The 25,779-nt window shown below is 46.4% G+C and overlaps 2 protein-coding genes across 4 annotated transcripts in view; both read right to left on the bottom strand.

Moving 5' to 3' along the window:
- Positions 1 to 2,927: 2,927 nt before the first annotated feature.
- On the bottom strand, positions 2,928 to 11,668 carry ZC3HAV1L (zinc finger CCCH-type containing, antiviral 1 like). The gene is made up of 4 exons (XM_041001939.1): positions 10,527 to 11,668; positions 9,488 to 9,623; positions 5,983 to 6,244; positions 2,928 to 3,061 (listed from the first exon to the last, which is right to left on the bottom strand). The coding sequence occupies exons 1-4, from the start codon at positions 10,892 to 10,894 to the stop codon at positions 2,928 to 2,930; spliced, it is 900 nt and encodes a 299-aa protein (XP_040857873.1). The 5' UTR covers positions 10,895 to 11,668.
- Positions 11,669 to 13,676: 2,008 nt separating this feature from the next.
- ZC3HAV1 (zinc finger CCCH-type containing, antiviral 1) overlaps positions 13,677 to 25,779 on the bottom strand; it is a 50,996-nt gene continuing 38,893 nt past the window's right edge. The window contains exons 10-13 of one of the 3 annotated variants that reach the window (XM_041002427.1): positions 23,963 to 24,053; positions 22,801 to 22,931; positions 22,307 to 22,444; positions 13,677 to 13,689 (exon numbers count right to left, since the gene is read on the bottom strand). In XM_041002427.1, the coding sequence (XP_040858361.1) occupies positions 13,683 to 13,689; positions 22,307 to 22,444; positions 22,801 to 22,931; positions 23,963 to 24,053 (367 nt within the window). In that variant the 3' untranslated portion in view covers positions 13,677 to 13,682. Of the gene's footprint in view, positions 13,690 to 15,263; positions 17,697 to 22,306; positions 22,445 to 22,800; positions 22,932 to 23,937; positions 24,054 to 25,779 lie in introns of those variants that run through there. The other 2 variants (XM_041002426.1, XR_005886070.1) reach the window with 2 other exon arrangements.

Here is a 25,779-nt window from a genome sequence, read left to right as displayed (position 1 = left end):
GTCATCTTAAAAACTCAACCACAATCCCATGTGTTAAAAATCAGTAAAATCTAGACTTCTGCCTTCCTCTGGGAACTGGGTCAATAATAGTCAACTGGGTCCACATTCCCATGCAGAAACCAGAGGTGGATGCCCCCTTATCCTATGAGACACTCGGCCCACAGCACTTCCTCCCTTCCCTGGGGTCTTGCATCCAAGCCCACTTTATCCACTTCACTCATCTTTGTGGTCTCCATGGGCATCTGAGTTTCAACTCCACACCATGGAGGAGAAGGAGGGGGCTTTCAATAGAGAAGGAACAGTGTGACCTGCAGGTGGAGTTTCAGAAGCTCAACCTAGGCAGCTGGGTGGAAAAGGCAGGACTGGAGAGCAGTGATGGGATTAGTGAAATCCAAACAAATATCTAACATGAAACTGTTTAAAAATGGGGCTACCAACATTGAAGGGGCACCCCTTACTGAAAAAAAGACAGCCCTCAGTATTTAAAACCAAAGTCAGACACCTACAGAAACATGCGAGAGGAAAGTGAGGGCTTGAACAAAGGCAGAGTGTATTTGGCAGAAAGGGGCAGAGCAAGATAAATATCTGAGAGTTTTGTTTTGTTTCAAAAGTGGGGTGGGGAAACAAAAGCCAGCACTACATAAATAGTGTCGACTCAAGGGTACAGGACAGCTCAGAGTTTGGGCTTTAATCATTTGTCACAAGGTGACAACATCCTTTAAAGTAGGGAAGGAAAACCGGAGGCATATTAGTAATTGCTTTAGGAAATAAAGAATTGTTGGCACCAAGAGACATGCGAGCTTTATTTCATAAGTCCCAATGCAGTCTAAAGAAAACTCTTCTCCGAGAAGAGGACTAGGCCTGTCCATTGGGATGACCCCACTCTCTCTCAGAGGGCCTGGATTGTAGTCCTGGCTCCAGTTTGTAATTCCAGCTCCTGCTAATGGGCATCCCGGAAGGCCTCTGTGATGGTCCAGATGGTCAGGGTCCTGGTATCCATATGGTTCTGACATGCATAAGGAAGACCTGCATCGAGTTCCTGGCTTCTGGCTCAGGCCTTGACCTAGCCCCAGCCACTGCAGGTATTTACTGAGGCAATGAACAAGCAGAGGGGAGCTTTTTCGCACTCTGCTTCTTAAAACAAGCAAAAATCGTTATCTCCAACTATGACATGATGATAATTTTCTTACCAGTTGGGACATCAGATGCAAATAAATCAAAGATTAGGTAGGACTTTAAAAGACAATTTTATAAAATGAATGTCAGTGTCACAAAAAAATGGAATATTATAAAATAAAATATTATAACAAAGCTCAGAGAACTCCATCGCATATCGAAACATAATTATATATAAACAAGACAATAATGTAAAGCATATGCATTTATACCTACTATACTGCTTCAATTAAGGGTTTAAGATGGCTTAGAACAAAAATACTTAGTATTATAATAAAGTGTAAATAATAACGTATAAAATATTTAAGAATTTAGCACCAAGAAAAGCCAGAGCTACCAAATAAATATACAGATGCAAGAGTGTGTAGAAACGCTGTTACTGTTGACAACCAAAGTGAGATTAACACTAACTGTACTGACCATTAGGAGAAAATGTGATTTCTCAAAAAGGACATTTTTTTTTACATTGCTCTCAAAAGAAAAACAAATTTTTTCCAAATTAACTTAGCCTTATGCAAACTCACTACGTTGTCTCTACCTTTAATGCTATGTCACTACAGGGTACTCTTTAAAAATGTCTTATACAATACAATAGCATTTGGGGGACATCATCAGAACAAACACAAAACTATTTCATGAAACTGATCTTCCATGGTCACCCTTTGATGAAAACAAAGAACAGAATTTCCAAATAAAACCTGAGGCAGACAGCCAAGTGGGTGAGGACAGAGAGAAGGAAGGAATGGAAATAGGAAAAGAGCAAGGCATATGAATCTTGAAGACTCCATTCAGATCCACAGAAAGAACGGATACAACATTCCAGAACAGAATAGTCACTCATCCTTCCAACTCCAGCTAGTGGGCGCTGGCAAAAGTTTAGGAAGAGATGCAAACGAGAGCAAGCGAGGTAGAACTCTGGTGGGAACACAAATGCTCTATGCTCTGTGCTGACCATGTCTCAGCACAGGATGGTGGATGTCCTTTAACGTAAATGAAGGCCCCTCATTAAAGGCCACCTGGCATCAGCACAGAAAAAGGCCCCAGTCAACAAAAGGCCCTGGGCGAAATGACAAAGCAGCACAATGGACTCACCCACACATCTTCCAAAACATGCAAACTCAGAGTCAGTGATTTAGCACTTACAAGCTGAGAACATCTTTAGAAATCCAATATGGTGCAGATTTGAAGAAAGGAGTTATAGTCAAAGTGTTTTCGAAAGAACTTACAATAAGGGAGGAATCTAAATAAACTACACTGATGTACCTGTGCGAATAAGGGATGGTGCATGAAAACGTGAACAAATATAGTAAGATGCTTGTTTTACAGATAAAGGATACTTACTCTGCTCACTGCAATGTGCACTGGGATACAGGCATGTAGCAAAGCACTGGCTGCAGCACCCACGAGGTCAGCAGAAAGCCCCTCCTCTGGGGGCAGCACCCCCTCAGCCAGGAAGGCCCTGAGGACTTCACTGCAGACAGGAGCTCGGTCTGGAGGACCAGTCCTGCGCAGACCCCACCTGTACTCTTCACCCCCCTTCTGCCTGCTCCAACTCCCCACCCCAAACTTTATCCTCCCCATCCGACATTTTTCGCTCTTCATCTTTCATTACTGAGAAACAGTGAGGTAGGACTTTCAGAACCATTACGAGAAATGATTCTGTGAAGGAATGGTTACAAAGCCACACTCCATAGAAGCTTTCCTTTCAGATCTCAGTTGGTCACAGCTCCTTCTTCCTTCAGTGATGCATCTTAAGGTTTGCCTGTGCAGGGTTTCCTGGCTGACTGAGCAGGGGCAGGGCGCAGAGGGCCGATTCCCATGTACCCAACCACGGGCATGCCTTGTCTCCCAAAGCCCAGTGGGTACTCAGGAGAAGCTGAATTGTCTGAAAAGGAAAAAAAATGAGACATCCTTTTTTGTTTTTATCGATTTTCCGTTGGGAGCAGTAGCTCAACTAACTTCTCCCACTGAATGTCTAGTGGATTTCATACACACACGCACAATACAGGATCTCCATCTGCGGCCTCAATCAACTGTAGTGTCTGCACTGAATGCCAAAAATGATTTTTGTTGACATCTTTCCTTAAACAATGCACAACTGTCCATACTGTATTATTTTATATTATTGACATTGTATTGTAATAGCCTCCACACCATATTAGGCAGTATAAATAATCTAGCCAAATTACAAGTATATAGGGATGCACAACCAGCATTGTGGAACAGTAGCTAAGGCAGCCTCCTGTGGTACTTAGCAGGATGGACACTGGTTCGTGTCCTTGCTGCTTCTTTGCTTCCAATCGAGCTCCCTGGTATTGATCTGGGATAGCAGCAGAGGCTGGCCCAAGTATTTGGGCCCCTGCCACTCAACAGGGAGACCCAGATGAAGATCCTGGCTCCTGATTTCAGCCTGGCCCACACTAGCTGTTGCGACCATCTGGCTTGTGAACCAGCAGATGAAAGATCTCTCTCCTTGTTTCTCCCTCTGCTCTCTCTGATTTTTAAAATAAAATAAATCTTCTTGGACCAAAAAAAAAAAAAAAGGTATATGGGAGGATAAGCATAGGCTTTATGCAAATACGATGCCACTGTGTAACGAGGAGTTCTTCAACATGGACCTGGGTATGCTCAAGGAACGGGATGGGGGTCCTGGAACCAAGCCTGCTTAGATCCTGGAGAAGGCTGAGATATACACACACCTGTATCAACAACAAGCAGGAGTCACTAAGTCACACTTAGGGGAGATTCAGCAAGATCAGTGACAGACCCAAGACACAGCACAGCTGCCGCCAGCATTTAGGCTTCTTCCCTTCAAACTCAGAGTCCGCCACTATCTAGTCAAAGGAAGAAAACTCCCTCTTAAACGCCTGAAGCCTCTGACAATGGCAATATATTTTTCTCAACAGCAATTCTAAGTGCCTCTCTTTATCATCGATTTTCAGCTCTCAGTAAGTATATTTTAAGTGATCTGAGTGCATGTCAGTTAAAGGAACACCAACCCACATTTTTGCAGGCATTTAAAAATGACAGAAAGCCTATCTGGAGAGTGCATAATCTGGGAGTGGGAGAGGCCTGGGAGGGAAATAGTGGGCTCATCCCTCTTGGGTTACCACTTCCATGGGAGGACATAAAACTAAGACAGCGGCTGGGGTAGAATGGGGTGTGGGACAGACTGGACTACTGCTACACTTACTGGCAAACCAGGGTAGGTGGCGGACCTGGTGGGGGTTATTGCGGGTCGCTCCAACAAGGCTGCAGCTCCCACTGGTTTATGTGAGGGCCAAGTATGTGTTGGGCAGAACCAGGCTGGACTGCAACACCCGTTGGTTCCAGTGGAAGTCGGGAGTGAAAACAGAACCAACCCAGCAATTACAACCACCAGCTGATCAGGGTGATGGACTGTGCCGGGCCCTATACTTACTAGCGCATATAAGAATCTGGTTTGAGAACACCTCAGACAAAGTTTCTTTGGAGATCTTCCTAATCTAAATGCTGGACTCAGAACCCCAACCAAGAAAAGAGAGAAGACAGAACAGGTCAACCAACCATCTCAGCTACAATGGACTATGTCAATCAGTGGATTTTTCAAAGACCTCATAGTGCTTGGAGTGGCAAGATTGGCAGCGATTCATAACTGTTGAAATATCAAAACCACTTGAGCAAGAACCTCAGTGCATGCCCTACATCCGGGACCTGGGGAGGGTGGGAAATTGGGTGGGCCTTCTCCCTTAATACCCCCCTTTAAACATGAAGGAAACAATATGGAAAAAATACTAGTCTTATCCACTTTCCTGTAGCCCTTGAACCTTTTTACCCTAGTTAACTATGTAAAGATTGTCAAAATAAAAAAAACATAAATAAGAAAAAAAATATTAAAAATAAAAATAAAAATGACAGAAAGCCTGTACTTGTCCATGAGAAGGTATGGGTGATGTATACAGTAAACACTGAAGACTCTAACCCAATGCTCATTAACCACCACTGGATCAGCAGTTTGCCTAGCAGCAGGATTAAAGCACCTACGAATGGCGATGACTACTCTAGAGTAGAGTGAAATTACATTCATTTGTTATTTCTAGTCTCTGCTTTACAACTTTTCCTATGATGTGGTTCAAAGTACTTAGAAAATTAAAGAACAGAGAAAAATCAATGAATTCAATGAAAGCCATTGCTGCATTTTAGTTTAGTCTCTGGCCTAACTCCCTCCTCTTCTCCCTCACCAAACTATCAAGTCTGCTCTTCTGGAACCCCTAATTTCCCCCAGGTACTAAACGTACTGTTCCTACCCTGGAGTGGACTCTACAGGTGTGGGGATGACATGGTGGCTCAACTGGCTAATCCTCCACCTGTAAGCACCAGCTTCCTAAATGGGCATTAATTTGTGTTCCAGCTGCTCCACTTCCTATCCAGCTCCCTGCTTGTGGCTCAGAAAGAACAGCAGAGGATGGCCCAAAACCTTGGGACCCTGCATCCATGTGAAAGACCCAGATTGACTTCAGATCGGCTCAGCTCTGACAGTTGCGGCCATTGGGGAGGAACCAGCAGGTGGAGGATTTTCTGTCTCTCCTTTTCTCTATAAATCTGCCTTCCCAATAAAAATAAATAGATCTTAAAAAAAAAAAAAAGATTCTACAGGCTGGCAGCAATGATAATAAACTGCAGCCCTTCCATCCTTGGCTCAGAATCACAGTTGTATCATCTTAAAATCTGACTGTCCTAAGCTCTCTCATATGCTGTAACAAACAGTGAAGAATCTCCAAAGTGCCTCACGATTGACAGCGCTCTGACCACCTCCGACAGGCCTACCTTTACTTTCAAGCATCTTGTGCAACTTCATGTGCTTGTAGGCAGAGATGATCTGAAAGTTGACCATGCTTTCCACGCTCAGCTCTTGGTCCTCCAGCAGCTTCAGGGACGCGGCATGAATGAGCTGATGGGATCGCTTGCAAGCGGGAAGTCTGCACTCGCCCCGGACAAAGGGTTTGCACACGTGAAACTTGTTGCAGTTACCCTTGAGGTTGCAGTAGCCATAGAGCGCATCGCCACCCTTGTTGTAGGGCATACAGACCTGGTACAGAAACGAGGCAATGCTTAAACAATGTAGTTTTACTCTTACCTTCTAGGCCAGTAAACCACAGCCGCCCCGGCAGGACTGGAGATGACACACAGCATCTTCGGATCATTCATGGCTGTTAAAATCTGGGTGGAAGATGGCTCGTGATCTTCCCCAGGTGCTTAGTGTTGGCTGCTAACGACTCCCACCTGCCTCTTTCTCACCTTGCCCTCTAGCTGACCTTGCCCTCCTCCTCCTCCTCCAATGCCTGCAGTCAACGGATGGCTTCTATGGAGGCCGACTCCTTGACTCAAGGCTAGAACAAGTCTTCAGTGTCATTTGTATCTCATCAGGAATAAAGTCCAGACCTGGGCGTGCAAGTAGCCTTTCCTTTCCTGTTTTCACGCTTCCCTTCCTCCTTTACTGAGTTTTCTGGAAGAGCCCAACATCAGTAACTCACGCATACCAACCTCAGGCTCTCCTAACGAAGCCAATCTCAACAGGCAGCAAGACTGCACAAAGATGCAAGAATGTATGATTAACAGGTACATGGCAGGGGACAGCATTGTGGCCCAGTGAGTTAGGCCTCCACCTGTCAACGCTGGCACTCCATAGCAGAGAGCCACTTTGGGTCCCAGTAGCCCTGCTTTCTGACTAACTCCCCCGTTTATAAATGCCTCAGAGGGCAGTGAAGGATAGCTCAAGCACTTGGACCTGTCCTTCCCTTGCGAGATCAGTATGCAGTTCCCAGCTCTTGCTTTCTGGCTTCAGTGGACATTTGGAGAGTAAAAATACAGTTTGGAAACTCTCTCTTTGTTTCTCCTTGTCACACTGCCTTCCAAATAAATAGGTCTTTTTTCTATTACTAAAAGAAATAAAAATGGCATTGGGACAAATGTAAGCTAGGTTTGCCCCACGCAAACGAAGACCACATTGATAGGCTGGCATTGTGGTGTAGCAGATTCAGCTACCGGCTGGGACACAAACACCCCTATCAGAGTGCTGGCTGGAAGCCAAGCTACTCCACTTCCTAGCTCCTCCCATGTGCGAGACCCGGATGGAGTTCCAGGCTTCTGCTTTCAGCCTGTAGACAGTTGGGAAGTAAACCAGTAGATCAAAAATTTCTGCATGTGTGTGTGTCTTTCAAGTTGATGAAAATGAATAAACATTTTAAGGAGGGATCAGGCTGACAGTCCTGAAATCACTAACCCATCTTAACGTCGCATGCATGGAAAGATGGCAAGGGGTCAAATACTTCCTGATGTGCTACAAGAAACACAACCATCTAAGTTTTACTGTGGAAATCTGACATTTGAGGAGATCCCTCAGTCCTAGATAAATAGGGTTGGTTAATTACTCTCCCAATGCACCACACATACAAGAAAGCTTCCTAAAATGCCTGTCAGTTTACAGTAATTCAGGGGCTTCAGGAACACCTTATATGAGATGAAAAGAACAACAGGAATGCAGTTAGACAAATGTAGAAGGTGGAAAACGGAAGCAGCAGGTAACACACTATTACAAGGTTGTCCACACCACCTATATGATGGCCGAGATGCAGGTCCCATCTCACCTTCCTATTCCTGCTTCTACTAACACATAACCCGGGAGGCTGCAAGTGGTGAACCCCATGTGGCCAACCAGGACTGAGTTCTAGGCTCAAGAGTTTGTCCAGCTCAGCTCCATTTTGGGGGTGAACCACTGGATGCGCTCTCTTAGCTTCCACACACATAAAAAGGAATAAAATAACAGAGTATGGAAAATTGTACCAGGTACAAGTGACCTGTTTTAAAACAAAACAGCATCCTGTCTATAACCGTGGTACCGATTTTCTGAAACAATTATTTAAAAGATTGTATTTATTTGAAAGGCAGTCATAAAGAGAGAAAGGGGAAGAGACAGAAAGATCTTTCATCAACTGGTTCCCTGCCCATTCGGCTGCCATGATTGGAGCGGAGTCAGTTCAAAGCCAGGAACTAAGAGCTTCTTCTGGGTCTCTCACATAGGTACACAGACTCAGTAACTTCAACCAACTTTTGCTGCTTTCCCAGACACATTAACAGGGAACTGGATTGGAAGTAGAGCAATCAGGCCTCAAAACCATGCCTATACGGATTGCCAGTGCTGTAGGCAGTGTCTTGACTCACCATGCCACAGCACTGGCTCCTGAATTCACCATTCTAATTCAGTTCCCATCCTCCTCAAAGAGGATATAAAGTAGCCTCAGAGTTGGGCATGTCAGCTGATGACTTCACTGCCAGTTGAAACAATTTTCCTTAAGTAAGTGGGAGGGTGAAGTAGTATTATTGCACAGAGCGTCGAATTACTGCTTGGGATGTCTACACCCAAAATCAGACTCACCCAGCTTCCTGCTAATGTGCCTGGATAGGCAGTGCATGATGGCCCAAGGACCTGAGCCCCTGCCACCTACGTGGGAAACCCAAGGACAATTCCCGGCTCCTGGCTGCCACCTGGTCCAGTCTTGGCAGTTGCATTTGGTGAGCAAATTAGTAGATTCTTCCAAAGATTTCTTTCTCCTTTTCTCTGTCACTCAACCCCTTCCATAAATAATGTTTTTAAAGATTTATTTACTTTTTGATTTGAAAGGCAGATTTAACAGAAAGAAAAACAGACAAGAGAGGAACTTCCATCTGCTGGTTCATTCCCCCAAATGGCCACAACGGCCATAACTGAGCCGATCCAGAGCCAGGAGCCAGGATATTCCTCTGGATCTCCCACATGGGGTCAGGGGCCCAAGGACTTGAACCATCCTCAGCTGGGACTAGAAGCAGTGCCTAGGTGGAATGCCAATGCTGCACAGCAAGGAATTATCAGCCTGTGAGCCACCACACCAATCCCAGTAAGATTTTAAAAAGTTAAAAAAAAAAAATTTTTTTAAGGTAAACAGGGGATGGAGGAAAGTGGCATTGTGGCACAGAGGTAAAACCACCACCTGTGGCCCCAGCTTCTCCACTTTCCATCCAGCCCCCTGCTCATGCAAGTTGACCCAAGTATTTGGAACCCTGCCACCCACATGGGAGGCCCGGATGAAGGCCCTGGCTCCCAGCTTTAGTCTGGCCCAGCGCTGGCACATTACAGCCTTCTGAGGAGTGAACCAGTTGACGGATGGTCTTGTCCTCACTCTCTGTATAACTCTTTCAAAATAAATAAACCTAAAAAAAAAAAAAAAAAGGAAACGGGACAGCAGAATCCTTGCGACAAATGGGGCAACGTGAGGACGACCCCTCGGTGACTCACCTCCGGTAACAGGCCAGGGTCATTCTGTAAAAGCAGGATCCGAAGCTGAGCTTCGTTGAGGCCAAAAAGCCCATGTTTTTTCAGGACTTGAATGTTGACAGGTGTGTGGATATCGTGGGAAAGGGTACAGGTAGACCTAGGAGAATACGGAGTTCCGCGTCAGAAGCCAAGGTGAGCGAGTCCAAGAGTCAGATTCCCCGCCCAGGTCAGCACTCAACCTACTGGCCAAGTTAGATGCCTTTCCATGGATGCGCGGGTACCACAGCCTTAAAGTACTGCCCCATAATGAGAGCGTGGAGTTTGAAGCAAACCTCCCTCCCACAGGCCCTGTTCATGTTCATCGCCCAGGGTTTAGAGCTAAGAAGCATCCCAGTCTCTCCACAGCCACCAGCCTCGCCTAGCTGGAGGAATGATGACCACAGGCTGGGTCAGCCAGGGCGCCTGGAGCAGGCTCCACCCGCACAGCTGCCTGCCTTGGTCTCCCCTACCTCCCATCCGCAGTTTCCAACCTCTAAAGAAAGCGCCCCACGCTAGGCCCGCCTTGAGCCCGGTAGTGAAAGTAAAACTTTGGGATGGGGCATACTGTAATCTGCAGCCAAGCCTCCAGCCACAAGAGCTCGCTCACTTCTGGGGTTTTCCTGGGGGTGGATCTGGATAACGGGTTTTTAATCTAAAGAGCACAGTCTCTAGCGATAGGATCCACGGGTTTCACAAGATCTCGGGCGCCCATCGCCTCACCCCTCCATCCCGGGAGCACGCCGAGTCCCAGGCTAGAACGGTGGGTCGAGGAATTTCCACGAAAGGGTCCTTCGGTCCCGCTCGGCGCCGCAGCTGGGACGCAGGGGCGGCCTCGGCGGGAGGACCCTGAGGGCTCCTGGGCCGAGGTCGGCCTTCCAACCGCTGCCAAGAGGGGCCGCCCCGCGCCGGACCCACGACCCCCCTTTTTCCTCAATCCGCTTCCCTCCGGAGAAGTCAGGCCTGCCGCCCCGCAGCCCGCCTCCCACCCGACCCAGCGCCCCGCAAGCCGCCGCCACCTCACCAGCAGTCGCGGTTGGGGCACTTGCCCAGAATGTGCCGCCGGCAGAAATGCAGATGGTCGCAGGCCTGGCAGTCGCCGCGCTGATAGCGGACGCACAGACGCGCCGAGGACACGGCCACCACCCTCCAGGCGGTGGGGCCCGTACCGCCGCCGCCCACACCGGCCGCCACCTCGGCCTCGGCGTCCCAGGGACCCTCCTTCACCTCCACCTCCTGCAACAAGAAACGGTCGGGCCCGGCCCGCTGCAGCACGTCCCGGAGCTTGGCCTCCGACAGCTCCACGTGGACACGCAGGTCCTGCAGGAACATACGGCCGCCGTTGGCGCACAGCACCTTGGTGAGAAACGAGCACACAGTGGGCTCCGCCATGGTCGGCGGCCGTGCTCGCTAGTGCGCCGCGGCACGCATCCCCGGGGCGGGCCGACTCCTCCCAGTCACGTTCAAGGTTCCTAGCTGACTTCCCGCGGACGGGCCTGGGGAAAGCAGGGAGAGAGCAGGCACCAGGCATCGGTGGCTGAGGGGGCTGGGAGATGGGCATGCGATTTCACCCTGGACACAGATGCCTGTAGGGGCAGAGGTTACTGAGCGCCTGCTGTGTCCCAGGCACCATTCAAGCGGGTCCTCGCCTGGAAGGGATTGAGAGTCAAAAGTCACGCAGGCAGAAGAGATGATTGGAAGTACTGCTGGTAGGGAAGGGGCTGCAAAGAAAATTAAACAGGAACGTGGCAGGAGGCTGGCAGCCAGGCTGTCTCAGAGTAGGTAACCACTGATCCCAGTGGCTCCTGAGCGCGTTGGAAATGTGGCTCGATTCCCCCTATATATATTGGAACAGAATCTGATTGATACGCCAAGCAGGTGAGTAGTGAGGGCTGAACAATGGACAGGAGCCTGAAGACGTGGAAGGATGACAGGACAGGGGCGCAGCCTTGGAGAAGCTAAATGGAGGTGGAGAGAAGAAAGCAGACGTCAAAGGGCAGGCTGTGATCAGAGATGGGAAGGTTTCAGAGTTGAAAGCAGTTCTGACCAAGGACAGCGGGGAGATGAATGTGGATGCCCAGGACAGGCATGATGACAACTAAAAAAGTTGTAACATCTAGGGCTGTGGCTCAGCAGGCTAATCCTCCATCCTGTTGCACAGGCATCCCATATGGGCTCCTGTTCACATCCTGGCTGCCTCACTCCTGATCCAGCTCTCTGCTTATGGCCTGGGAAAGCAGCAGAGAATTGCCCAAGTCCTTGAGTCCCTGTGCGCATGCGAGAGATCTGAAAGGAAGCTCCTGGCTTCAAATCAGCTCAGCTCTGGCCGTTATAACCAGTTGGGGAGCAGATGGAAGACCTCGCTCTGTTTCTCCTCCTCTGCACATCTATCTGCCTTTCTAATAAAAAAAAAAAAATCAATCCTAATAAACAAAAAAATTTAAAAAGATGTTAACGTCTACAGTCAGGGGTGTTAGGTGGATTGTCCACGATGATGAAGAAGGAGGATGGAGGATTTCGAGTGGAGAAGAACACTGCTACCCAGAAGAACATGTGCCCGAGTGTGGAGGGGATGACCTGTGGGCTCTGCAGCTGGACTCCAGTTCATTAGCCTGGCTGTGACGCCTTGTACAAACTGCCTGAAACTTCAGCAGACATAAACCTTCTAAAATGTGGGAATAAACCAGGTCGTTCACAGAGAAGTGTGAAGAGGGGGAAAGAAATGTGAAATCCCAGAGCAGACTACCAGGAAAAGTGGATCATAGCTGGGAGAGACCAGGCCAGCTCAAGGGGGAAAGAAAAACGGGGGGTTGATCCAGCTGGTGCCATTTCAGGCTTGTAACTTGTAGGAATCAAACCTTGATTTTTTTCGTCTTGGGTTCTGAAGGCTGGTTCTTACTCCAGGCACACTTGTGGAGTACAGGTTTTTAGACCCATGGCTCCAGGGAGGTGCAATGCTGTCAGTTACAAATTACATCCCACTCAGTCCTTAACCTTCTCAATGAAAATGGCCCACTGGCCCCTGCATTCTTTAGCAACAACGTTGCAGAACCCAGCCCCATTGTTCCAGTCCACACACTTCACACTCAGAATCCATCACCTTTGGAGGTAGTTAAGTTTGTAGTCATTAAGTCAGAACGAGGAAGTAATTGTCACGCAGGTTTGTCTTCCACTAGATGATGGATGCTGGTCTATCCCTGAACCGCCACAATGGCAGGTTTCACTGGAGTAAACCCACAGGAAGCCTTTAATCTATCCCACATGGTGGCAGATTCCAATGACTTGGGTCATTACCTGCTGCCTCCCAGAGTTTGGATTAGCAGGAAGCTGAACTTGGGAGCCAGAGCACTGTGACATGGGATGTGGACATCTTAACTGCTACACCAAATCACTGCCCTTGACTGCATCTGCCTGTATTTACACGCCAGTGTTTTGACAGCAGTGGGTTTGCTGTCCTACTCATTTCGAGATCCAAATCACATGGCAGATTTAGCTTCACTTTACCAACTCATGCTGCCACAGAGACTGCTCTCCCTCTCCCTCCAAAGGGCTTAATTAAAAATGAGCGGAGAACAAGGTTTTAAAGGGGTGGCTGGTGGGATAACGCTACTGGTAATCATTTACACTTCAAAGCTGTGCCTCAACCTGGCCGGGTTTGCCATCCCTGGAGCCACAAGAGGAAAGGCGTATGAGCAGCTTCTGGTCTTTCTGTCTGCTGATTAAAGATCTGCCAACCAATTTGGGGCTTCTCCGTCACCACTGCTGCGCCTTGTCCTGGCAGTGTGCCTGCCACGCCGAGCTGCAAAGGGCAAAATACAACCCTTCTCCCACCTCCAATAAAGTTGTGCCTTCAGTGGTTACTTTTTTTTTGAAACATAGAGAACAAATAAACATAACAGAATTGTTGATCCTTTTTATTAGATAGTCCAAATTAAGCAAACAAAACCAAGAAGCAATACAACTCTACTGAATTATAAACAGTTGCACTTATTGATTCAGCAAAAATTATCCAATATTATCAGCCCATCAAGTTTCCAGTTAGGCTGAGCGTCGGCTACAGCAAAGCAAGCTATTCTCACACAACAGAGGGCGCCTTCTGCCAGCTTACATTCTAATGCAGAAAGTTAACAATTTCAGGTTAAAGTTAGTAAAAATGAACAAAGCAAGGCAAAAAGGATTCCTAAAGACTGCTGGCTGGGATTAAAGATCTGCCCTCTTCCATGGAAGGGCTCCTATGAAAGTTAACAGCCGAGCTCAGTCTGGGAATGTCAGGGCGTCTCAGTGAAGGCTTTGACAATCGATAGGCAACAGGCGGTACTTGGTTTCATGGCAACTGAATACTACCACAAACCCCAAGTAGACGCAGCCGGGGACACAAGTCCTGCGGTATATGAGTTCATGCCATACGACGACAGAGTTTCTGTACCCTGTACAACTTCTAATGTCCCTCTGGACATTGATGTAGGACACACATACAGCTCATCTCAGGAAACAGAATTTGTTTTTCCCTCTGAGACAATCTGTAATCTGTCTTGTCCTATTATTATTTCAATGAAGGTGATTTCGCTTTTACGATATAGATATGGTAATATGGGCTATTCTGACTTAGCCCGATACAGGGCTACTGTCACCTGTACATCTCATCTTTCACCTTCCTCTACAGGAATAACCTCACAGCAACTCTTAAATCCAAACCTATTCATTACAAGTGAGAATTTAAAAAATCTAGCTCATGTCTTAGAGTGTGGTTATGCCTGACCATTTGCATATGAAAATTCATTTTCATTACAAATTTATTTCTATTTCCCCATTAGAATAGATTCAGGGCACTGTTCGAATCTTTGCAGAAATTCATGCATTATATAGACTGGGTTATTTATCGATGATCTCTGAAAAAAAGGTACATTGCATAATATCTACTCTGGAAAGGATGAATAGGTATGGTAAGAGTTTTGGTTGTTACCATCATTGGCAGCTGGGGAGGCGGTGCTACTGGCATCTACCATATGGGAGCCAAGTATGCTAAACATCTTGCAATACACTGGACAGTTCCTCACAACAAGAAATTATCCTGAACCATACACGAATATGTTGAGTGTCTCACTAGACACTCAAGTATGAGAACCCGTCAAAAAGTTCATGGAAAAATATGAAACTAAAAGATTAATTTATTCTGGCATAAAAAAATTGAAACCCATGCTTAATTTTCTCAAAATGTTAATTTTTCAGGATTCAAATGGCTAATCCTCCCCTTGGCAAGCACTGGGATCCCATGTCCCAACCGCTTCACTTTCCATCCTGCTCCCACTTGTGGCCTGAGAAAGCAGTGGAGGATGGTCCAGAACCTTGGGACCCTGCACCCATGTGGGAGACCTGGAAGAAGCTCCTCGCTCCTGGCTTTGTACGGGCACAGCTCCAGCCATGTGGGGAGTGAGCCAGCAGATGGATACTATTTATGTCTCTCCTTCTTTTTGTAAAATCTACCTTCTTTCTCCCTCCCCCCAAAAGTTAATTTTTCATCAATCTTTTTGAAGAGCCCTCCCATGCATGATTTCAAAATTGTTTTGCACCTAAATAAACTTATCTTTTAATCTTATTCTCCGCAAACTTTTTTAGGAACCCTTGTATGACCTATAGCTCATCTGTAAGACCACATTTCCCGTTTCGAAAATCTGTAAAGCTTCTTGCATAGTAACTCTATGGCAATGAAAGCTACTGCATTCTTTCTCATGTGCAAATAAGCCTTACCGTATGCAGATTAATTATTGCATCACTGGTTTTCATTCTTATGTCCCCACTCATACCTTTGCTATTTCACCTTCCCAGGCTTCTATGTACAAAAGAGCTTCTGACCGTCTGCCTTCTTTTATGTTCAAAATGACTCGTAAGTAGGTAGAAGCATCTGACTACTTCAGACTGTCAGTATAATCAGATGAAGAACCTTGTATTTGCTGCTTAAGTTAACACTGATTTAGTTAATTTTTCACTTACTTCTAGTATTGCATGCGAGTATATTTGCTCAGAATTGCACTTCAAGGAAAACAAAGCCAGAAGTGCTAAGAACCACTGGAGAAAAACAAAAAAAGACACCAAGAACTGAAAGAAAGCCACAGTGGTTTGCATAGAAAATAAATGACAGAAGGCAGGGGATGGAGCAACCCTAAAGGGTTATGAAAATGGTTTTGAACTTTACCCTACAGGTATGATCAGATTTATTTCCAAGGAACATTATTAACTATGTTTTTTAAAAAGATGACTACTGTGATTGCTAAGCAGAGGAAACTTGGACAAAGAGCTATGTAAGAAATAAAACTGGACTAAGGAACTGCTTCCACGTAGAGCTAGAATAGGGCAGGGATTCAAGGGTGACTTGTGGGTTCTGCTGGGCAGAGGGACAGGGACACCGTTTAGTCTTATAGAGAACATGGGGGCGATGGACAGTTCCACACCATATGTGTGGAGTCTGAGATACCTGTAAGACAGGCAACGAGAGGCGTCTAAAGCACAGTTAGAACCAGGTGGATAAACTGCACTTCTACAATCTGAAAGTCAAGCTCGAGGAATGATCATGTGAAAATACAATAGGTGAATGAGATAGCCGCCATGCAAATCTCCCAGAAGATAACCCTACTCTTAAAAGAAAACAACAACAAACTCTACACTATTGCTACTAGAGCCCTTTAAATGAATTGTGAACTTCTATGTACTGATAAAAAAATGTAACAGAAAATCAACTCCCATGCTAATGACATATACGCATCTGCGGGAAGCAACTATACTAGAAAATGTTGGCAAATGGTATGGAATGTTGAAAAAAAAAATTGGAAGGAAAAACTTGATTCATAGTAAGGAAGGAAAATGTTGGTCCCAGGTACCTTAACTAATATAAAACCTCACTGTATTATACAATTCCATAGGTGTATTGTATTTCTAAAAGAAGCCCCTGGCAGGGACATGTCCTGTATGGGACACTGTCCTCTGTACACACCGGGGCACAAATCTCGCCTTGTTAAAGGGCCTAGCCGTCAGGAGGGATGGCCCTGCTCTAATTTCAACTGTGCACAATGACAACAGCACTTAGGTTTGTCAGCTGTGCTTGTTTCAGTCTTATTTTGGCAACCCAGTCTCCTCTCCCTCCCCCATCCCCAAAACCAGAAACACTTTCATGAGAACCTGAGCTGGGGGGAGCAGGGCTGGGTGGCAGTGAGGAGCATTCTCTGTAATCTAGGCACTACACAATATAAATGTCTTATCTACTTCTCCTCAATTATACAAAAGGCCCTCATGGGCAATTCACACAGTTGGGCACTTCTAGCTGAGCTAAATTAGGTATTACTTATTATTATATTGCCAGAAAACTCTGCTTGGAAGAAGTCTGTCCTAAATGTTGAGATAAAGAAATGCAGATCTCCTATCAGTCTCATCACAGAGCACTACAAAACGCAAAAGCATTTATACTCTCCCCTGTTTTGCTCAGCATGTCCCTAAGCATTTTTTGCCCTCAGATTTTCCCGATATTCCATCCAGCAATGTAAAGCCTCATATCCTTATTTCAAATGGTATTATTCAATTCCTGTCCAATTTCCCAAAGTAATTTTTTTTGAATTAACCCAAACAAAGTGATGTCACACATAAGCTAAGAGTAGGTGGGAGAGAAGTTTCTGTGATCACAGAAAACTGAGGAGTCAGCCTTTGACAATCTCGTCTAGGACAATGCAAGTGTTGCAATTCTCAGGAGAGCTTTCAAGATACTACACTGCCTGGTTCTCAACTGCAGAACCAGTTCACTGGTATTAGGGTGCGACCTGGGTATCAGAATTGTAGCTAGGTAGGGTCAGAACATGTACAAATTCGCTATTACCTGGGGCACTTTGGTTGTACAAATGAACACAGTGGTTATGACAATCTTTACACTGGTGTAGCCCTCATTTCTAACTGATCACACAGGCTTTGTCTGTTTCGCTGTACTCAATCACGTATGCTGGGAGAACCTGATCCTTCTGAAAGATGACAAACACAGAAGGGTTCAAGGTCGCATCCACACAGCTGTCACACTGCGGCGGAGGGCTCGTGGACATCCTGTTTCCTTCGATGAAAAAGCCAGGGAGGACTCGGGCTACAAACATAACGGTGTTTCTGGTATCAGCAGGGCAATTTTTGTGAGAATACATGGCATCTTTCGCAAAGTAACCTCCTGAAAACAATCAGAAAAAGACAAGGGTTAGGTAAGGATGACTACAGAAAACTCTGAAATAAAAAGTTTCTTCTAGAAAAAGGATTCGTGTAAAAGGGGGTTAGTAGTTTCTGAGATGACCAGCAGCACGTCATCAGGTGACGGGGTAGACTGAACATCTGTCAACAATACCTTTTACACAAATCTTGCTTTCTACATACAAAAAAAAAAAAAAAAATTCCAGTAAGCCTAAATCCAGGCTGGGATGCTACTGAACCGGGCGGGCAGCATGTGCTTCTGCAAGGGCTCACTGAGATGGCGTCCGAGTCAGGGAGCGCGTGGCCTGCGGGGCTCTCTCGGCGGCCCAAGGCAGGCAACTCGTGCAAGAGGAGCTGAACAAGTGCAGTCGTACCTTTGAGCCACAGACAGTCCAGAGCTGAGTGCCCGTGTGAAGGAATGGGGGCACTTACCCCTGGTATTCAGAGGGCTTCTACAATGTCCAAAGAAGAGGGGTGGCAGGAGCGAGGGATTAACCTCAACAGGGCTCTTCAAAGACAGTCAGCCCCCGCCCTCAACTTTAAAACCATCCCAGACAATCCCAAGTTTCCAAACCAGGCTGCCTGCAACTTCCTGACAGGTGAAAACGTCCTGTTGTTATTTTACTGTTGCCAAATGTCTTTCTGCCATTTCAAAGGACACTGCAAAGTTTTTATTTCCATGTACAAATCAATAAGTAAAGTGAATTCATCCTTAGCTTCATCTCCTCATCTTATATTCTTGTTGTAGTGTTGGCTTTGACACCAACACCATAGTATGCTTAACGAATGAACCAGTGGATAAAACTCTCCATTTCGGACTCTCTCCCTGTCTGCCTCTCAAATAAGTTTTAAAAAGAGAGAATGATGATCAGCTTGTAATGTAAAATAGGACCTAGACGTATGCTACAAAAATGAATAGTCTTCGTGGTTAGAGAAAACTCCCAAGTAAGACCGAGGGAAGTAATCTTCTCCAGTTAAGAGCCAAATGGGGCCAGCCTTGTGCACTGCCTTCGATGCTGCCCTCCACTGGCTCTGGTCCCCATTCCGGCTGCTCCGCTTCCCATCCAGAGCCTGGGAAAGCAATGGAAGACGACCAAAGTCCTTGGGCCCCTTGCACCCACGTGTCAAACTTACGTAGGGTTCCAAATTCTAAGTCCTGGCTGTTGCAACCATTGAAGGAGTGAACTGGCAGATGGAAAATCTCTGTCTCCCTCTCTGCGTAACTCTGCTTTACAAACAAATGTAAGTAAATCATTGGAGGGAATGGGAGAAAAAGAGCCATGCAAGGTGAGGTCTAGGAGAGACTCTGGACCCAGGGTAGGCAGCAGCGTGGAACATCGCCTTCCCAGTTCTTTGGAGAGTTTTAAAAAACTCTGTTGTCTACCTACATAGTCACACTGTCTCCAAAAGTTAATGTTTCTGCTGTTTTCACCTTGGTAACGTAGATGTTGGAGTACCTGGATGGCAGCATGTTGGAAGAGTTTACGGACACTGTGATGGCTACCGTCACCCAGGCCTACAGTGGGCTCCATGGCATGATGTGCCTCCTGGCTCCAGTGTGACCCGAGACAGGGCCTTCTATCCTTAGCTTCACCTCATCCCTGCTTTCTACAAAGCTGAATGTAGTTGTCATAGCTTCCTCTGGCTGTTGAGTTGAGGGCCTTTTCTTAATTGTCACCATTCTTATCCGTGGTCCAAACTGATCTGCAGTTCTGGTTCAGTTGCTCAGCTATGGCAAACTTTCTTCCTAATCTTTCTCCCATGGTTCCCCTCTACATGCCATTAAATGCTGAGCTTCCCCTACCAGCCCATCAAAGTACAGCCCACGACCCTTCTGCCTCTCCAGGCACACACCCTTCAACATGGCTCACACCAAGGACTTTCACACTGCCCATAAGAAGGCTTCATTTTTCTCTCCATGGAGCAGCTGTCATTTTGATATCTACCACTTGGCTTCATTTAAGACAAGTGCCCAACCTTGTTCCGATGATGGGCTCAGTGCTTCACATCAGTGCACGTCATCAATACCGAAGTACCACGGGAGATGGTGACTGAAAGCCTATGCTAACAACAAGCATGGGAGTGAGCGCATAGCTCATGCTTAAGATGTGGCTTAGGAATCCCCCATATCCTTTGACAGAGTGCTTGGTTCAAGTTGAGCTCCTCTTGCTATCCCAGGCTTCTGCGGATGCACACTAGAGGAGGCAGCTGGTAATGGCTCAGACCTGAATTGAGTTCCCTGCTGCTGGCTTCAGGCCAGCCCTGGTTGTTGCGGGCACTCGGGCACTCGAGGAGTAAAGCAACAGTTGGAAGTATGTCTCCCTCTCTCGATGCCTTTCAAATAAGAGTGAGCATTTCAAAATATAAGCGCAAACAAAACAAAAACAACTTCTGATTCTGTGTAACAGAAGATTGTTCAAGCAGAGCCCGAGGGTCTAGACCTTCATACTGGGGGCAGGGACAGAAAGAAGGCTGTTCTTGACGGATACCTTCCCTGTTCTATGGGAGTTGAGGGTCACATTCTCGCTTCATCCCTCTGTGCAGGACAACTCCCTTTTCACTGTCAACTATGAAAAGTTTCCTTTAAGACCATGAGATATCTAAAGATGAGAGATTCTTTTTTTGTTTGGTTAGCTTCTTTTTAATATTTCTTTTTCTAAAAAGCAAGAGTTTATATGGAGATGGAGAGACAGAAAGATCTCCCATCTGCTGTTTCACTCCCCAAATGGCTGTGATGGCTGGAGCTGAACCAGCCTTTTCCAGGTCTCCTGTTTGGCTGTGGGGGCACAAGGACATGGGTCATCATCTGCTGCTTTCCCAGTCCTTAGCCAAGGAAATGGAGCAGCCAGGACTAGAACCGGTGCCCACGGGATGCCAACGCTTGCAAGCAGAGGATTAGCCTGTTGAGCCCCTACTTTTTTTTTTTTAAGATTTATTTCCTTTTTATTGGAAAAGCAGATTTACACAGAGGAGAGACAGAGAAGAAGATCTTCCGTCCACTGATTCATTCCCCAAGTGGCAGCAACGGCCAGAGCTGAGCCAACTCAAAGCCAGGAGCCTCTTTCAGGTCTCCCACATAGGTGCAGTGTCCCAAGGCTTTGGGCTGTCCTCGACTACTTTCCCGGGCCACAAGCAGGGAGCTGGATGGGAAATGGAGCTGCCGGCATTAGAACTGGCGCCCAAATGGGATCTCGGTGTGTTCAAGGTGAGAACTTTAACCGCTAAGCTATTCTCTTTTTTCTTAGGATTTCTTCATTTTCATTGAAAAGGCAGATTTACAGAGAGAAGATGAGACAGGAAGATTTTCCATCTGCTGGTTCACTATCCAAGTAGCCACAATGACTGCAGCTGAGCTGATCGAAAGCCATGAGCCAGAAGCTTCTTCTGTGTATTCCACATGGGTTCAAGGTCCTAATGCTTTGTGCCATCATCTACTGCTTTTCTAGGCCACAAGCAGGGAGCTAGAAGGCAGGTGGAGTAGCCAGGACATGAACTGGCATACATGAACATGAGATCCTGTAAGAGGACACTGTGACCCTAGAAGGTCAGCGAGCACAGGATTACAATTGATTGGATAATATCTGTATGATTACAACCGAATGGATGCCTTTTGTATAGCTGATTGGATATAATTTATATGAGAACAGTTGAGTGGCCAGCATGTGAATGAGAACACTTGGTGGAATATACAAAACAAAAGGAGTTCCAAACAAAAGTATAGAAACAGTTGATGCATTTTGTTGATAAGCTCAATACCTCCTCCCTTATCCCAGATGGACTCTCAGTGTATAAAGTCTGATGCCACTAATAAACTTGGGCTTTTGACCATCAGTCAGGGTCCACGCGTGTTATTATCGGCTCCATGCACCAAGTCCATCGCTGCGGGACAGCGACAGGATCTCATATGGGATCTCAGTGCATTCAAGGTAAGGACTTTAGCCACTAGCTATTGCGCCAGGCACCTCTTATATATTTTTAAAGGCAGAGAGAGTGTTCAGCTTTCTACTTGCTAGTTCACTTCTCCAAGGCTCCCTACAACCAAAGCTGTGCCATGCTCAAGCCAGGAACCTGGAACTCATTCCCAGTCTCACACATGAGTGACAGCAACCCAGTAACTTGAGCCATGACCTGCTGCTCCTGGGATACACATTAGCAGGAAACAGGATCAAAAGTGGAGCCAAGCCTGAACCCCGGGACTCTGCTATGGATGATCCAAACCCCATCTTAACCCGAAGATGAACGCCTGTCCCTTTTCTCCATCTCTGATTACCATCCATTATGGGTGACAAGAAGCTACTTTAAATGACTTCACAGATATGGATACGGCCAGAAAGAATCACAGATAAAGGCAGAAGACATGGTCAGCAGAGGAAGAGCTTCTTGCCTCCGGGAGAGGACAGCACAGAGTTAAGGTCCAGAAGTCAAGCCCTGAGTCAAATGATTGCTCCTGATTCGGGCACTGACGGTTACTGTGGACCTGGTCTCTGGGATTAACAAACCCTGAACAAGCTGGTGAAAACAAAGAAGCTACACACATCGTACAGACGAAGTACAAGTCACGGCATCACTAGTCAGACCCCTCTGTTCCAACACAAACCTCTTCCGTATTTAGTTTCATGGGGTCCATGCAAGGTCCAGTCAAAATTATTCCTACAGATAGACTCCATGTAGGTACGGCTTGTTGCATAAAATAAGAGTTTTTCGTCGTTATTCGTCATTGTCGACTTCTTCCTATAATAATAATAATAAACAGTGAGACTCAGCACCAAGAAATAGCTACTAATGTGTGTCCCTGCTAAAGCTTAGTAATTTACACATTTTATTTCCTCAGCCTTCAGAGTGGTATTATCAGCTTTCAGGCAACAGCTGGGAAGCTATAAACATGTGACAACTTTTCAATGACGGACATACAGTCACTGAATTGTAAAATTATAAAGCTAAAAGAGAGAGGTGCAAGAAATTCACACACTAAGACAGCAACTGGAGTCAGAAGAAGCTGTTGACCACTAAATAGACTACTGAATATAAAGAACAGATATCCACCAATCCCATCAATTCCAGGGAAACCCCCAAATCCGGTCACCAACCTTTCAAAAGCTTGCAAGAGTCTAGGATTCTCGATCTTCTGTATCTTTTCAATGGTGAAATTTTTCATAGAAACTTTAAAGTGCCCACTTATCCCTAAATATTCTGGACAAGAGGGCTTGAGCTCCATCAACTGAGGAAAAAAAAAGAAACAGATAAGCAGGAAATACTGAAAGCATGATTCCACCAGAGGTGGGGTCCCTACACCACACATATCCTTGCTAGCCTTCTAACAGCAGGTGGCACAGGTTGGCACAGGGCTTCCACATGTGGTAAAGAGCCAGCTACCAGCGGGCCCGTCTGTTCAGGCGAAGCCAAGGCTAACAAACCAGATGCCAGCAAGCAGAGAGAGACACCTTGCGGTGTGTGATTTATCCAATGATCTGCTCCAAAACCATGCAGGAGCAAAGGACCTGGAAGTCCCCAAGGAGCCCCAGGAAATGGGCCTATACAAGCTGCAGCATGATGTGGGGCCAAATGATCTCTCCCAGGCAGCCAGGGGGACAAAACGAGGTCCAGTTTGTGTCGCTTTCATAAGGAACCGTTTCACTGCTAAGCTGCAACTAATAGAAAAGTTACTTTTCCTCTCTGAGTTCCAGTTTCATCATCTATAGAATACAGACACAGACACCCATCTCACAGGTGGTTGTGAGGGTCTGCCCAAACCAGATGGTATGTGGCCAAACCTGGCAAACAGGGAGGGTTTCTGCAGAGGTGGGCTGCTTTCTGAGAAGACACACCCTTGAGTCTTGCAGAAACAAATTAAAAAAAAAAAAAAAACCCGAGGAGGAGCAGGTGTCTGGGGTGGAGCTGAGAGACCTGTGTCGCCCGTCAGCCTACCAAGTGGGGCTGACTCCTGACTCGGCTTCCTGCCTCTGGCTGCCCTCCAGTGCAGCCCTGGGGAGGCAGCAGGCGATGGCTCAAGAAACTGGATTCTTGCCACTGCACTGGGAGCGCTAGATTGTGTTCCTGGATCCCACCATGGCCCGGGCCCCGCCCCAGCTGCTGCAAGCATTCAGGCAGTGGTACATAGATCAGAACACTCTTATTTAACTCTCTTCAAAAAAAGGGTTTTTTTTAAATAATAATAAACATACACTTAACAGCAAAATACATGGTGCTGTCTTTTAATGATTCACCCCAAAACAAATGAAATGCAAGTACCTCGTATCCATCCGGGGGCAATAAGCCAAGGTTTGGCTGAGGAGCAGCTGCTGCGGGCAAAGGCTCTGCCTGGGTCGGCCTGGGCTTATAGCTACAAATAAAGAGACAGGCTCTGTCATTGGGTTTCCTCATGCTCAGGTGACATTTTACATTGAGCTTCCAGCCACTAAGCCAGGGCTTCTGAGAGAAACACAGTGTTCATTCCTGCTTTTTCCTGGGGGCTCCTTTGCTGCACATTCTGATTATGGATGGACCAGAAATCATGCTTTTAAAACAACAGCAACATAAGCCCAGTATGATGGCTCAACTGGCTAATCCTCCATCTCCAAGTGCCAGGATCCCATATGGGTGCCGATTTGTGTCCTAGTTGCTCCACTTCCCATCCAGCTCCCTGCTTGTGGCCTTGGAAAGCAGTAGAGGACAGCCTAAAGCCTTGGGACGCTGCACTCACGTGGGAGAACCAGAAGAAGCTCCTGGCTTCGAATCGGCTCAGCTCTGGCCATTGCAGCCATCTGGGGAGTGAACCAGCAGATGGAAGATCTTAACCTCTGTCTCTCCTTCTCTGTGTAAATCTGCTTTTCCAATGGGGAAAAAAACCCCTTTCAAACAACAACAACAAAATGAATTTGGTAAATTAAATCCCACCGGTGCAGGATGCAACGGTATCAGTCCTTTTTCCTTGTCCTGCTCAACCCGCAGAGGTCCCACATGTTAGCATTAAGCAAGTGTGTCCACAGGGTCTTTGTCAGATGATAGACATTTAAGTTCTCCATGGAGCTGGGAGGAAGAATCTCTGTATTGCAGGGCAACCACACAGAAGTAAAACTGCTCTTCATACATAAATCACAGCCAATTGTTGCAAAAAAAAAAAAAAAAACTGATAGAAAACCACCATCCTGCAACACCTAGTAACATCGGAGCTCTGCAGAACGCTACAATGGAAAGCTCAGATGAGAAATGGACTCCTTCCTCTTCTGCATCACGAGAAGCAGGACAATCAGACATTCTCCCTCTCATGAGATGTGACTAGGGATATGACCACATTTTGTGGATCAAAACCAAGCCAAATCTAATTAGCATCCAAGTCTGAGCATCTGTTGACAGGTGTTATGTATCACAGGACTAGCACTGTGGCAAACCAGCTAAAACTGCCGATAGCAGCACCAGCATCCCATAGAGCTACTAAATTGTATCTTGGCTGCTCCACTTCAGCTGCCTGTATTAATGTGCCTGGGAAAGCAGTGGAAGATGGTCCAGGTCCTGGGGGCCTTTCACCCACACAGTAGACCCAGAAAAAGCTCCTGACCCCTGACTTCAAATCAGCTCAGTTTTGGACATTTAGGAAGTAAACCAGCAGATTAAAGATTCCTCTCTATATATATATCTATATCTGTCTTCTCCTCTCTGTGCATTTTCCTTTTTAAACCAAATAAATAAATTTTTTTAAAAAAAACATATTACATGTCAAATGATACCATCAGCATCCAATTGGCTATACTGTTAGAGAAATTTTATAGGCCAAATCATCCAGATTCTAATCCCATTTCAGAGTGCCTGGGATCAAATCCCACCTCCATTTCCAATCTAGCTTCCGCTGGCATGCACGCTGGGAGGCAATAAGTGATGCCTCAAGTCCTTGGGTTTCTATCACCCACATGGGAGATCCCAAAAGACTTCTGAGTTCCTCCTGGCTTCAACCTGGCCCAACCCTGGGTGTTGTATTGGTTGGGGAGTGAACCAGTGGATGGAAGATTTCTCTTTCTGCTGCTGCTCTGCTTTACAGATAAGTAAAAACAAGCTTTTTTAAAAAAATGGTA

This window comes from Ochotona curzoniae, unplaced genomic scaffold (genome assembly GCF_017591425.1).
Source record: "Ochotona curzoniae isolate NIBS_2020 unplaced genomic scaffold, NIBS_Ocur_1.0 scaffold_2476, whole genome shotgun sequence".
Classification (NCBI taxonomy): Eukaryota; Metazoa; Chordata; class Mammalia; order Lagomorpha; family Ochotonidae; genus Ochotona; species Ochotona curzoniae.
This window is presented reverse-complemented; position numbering and strand designations above follow the sequence as displayed.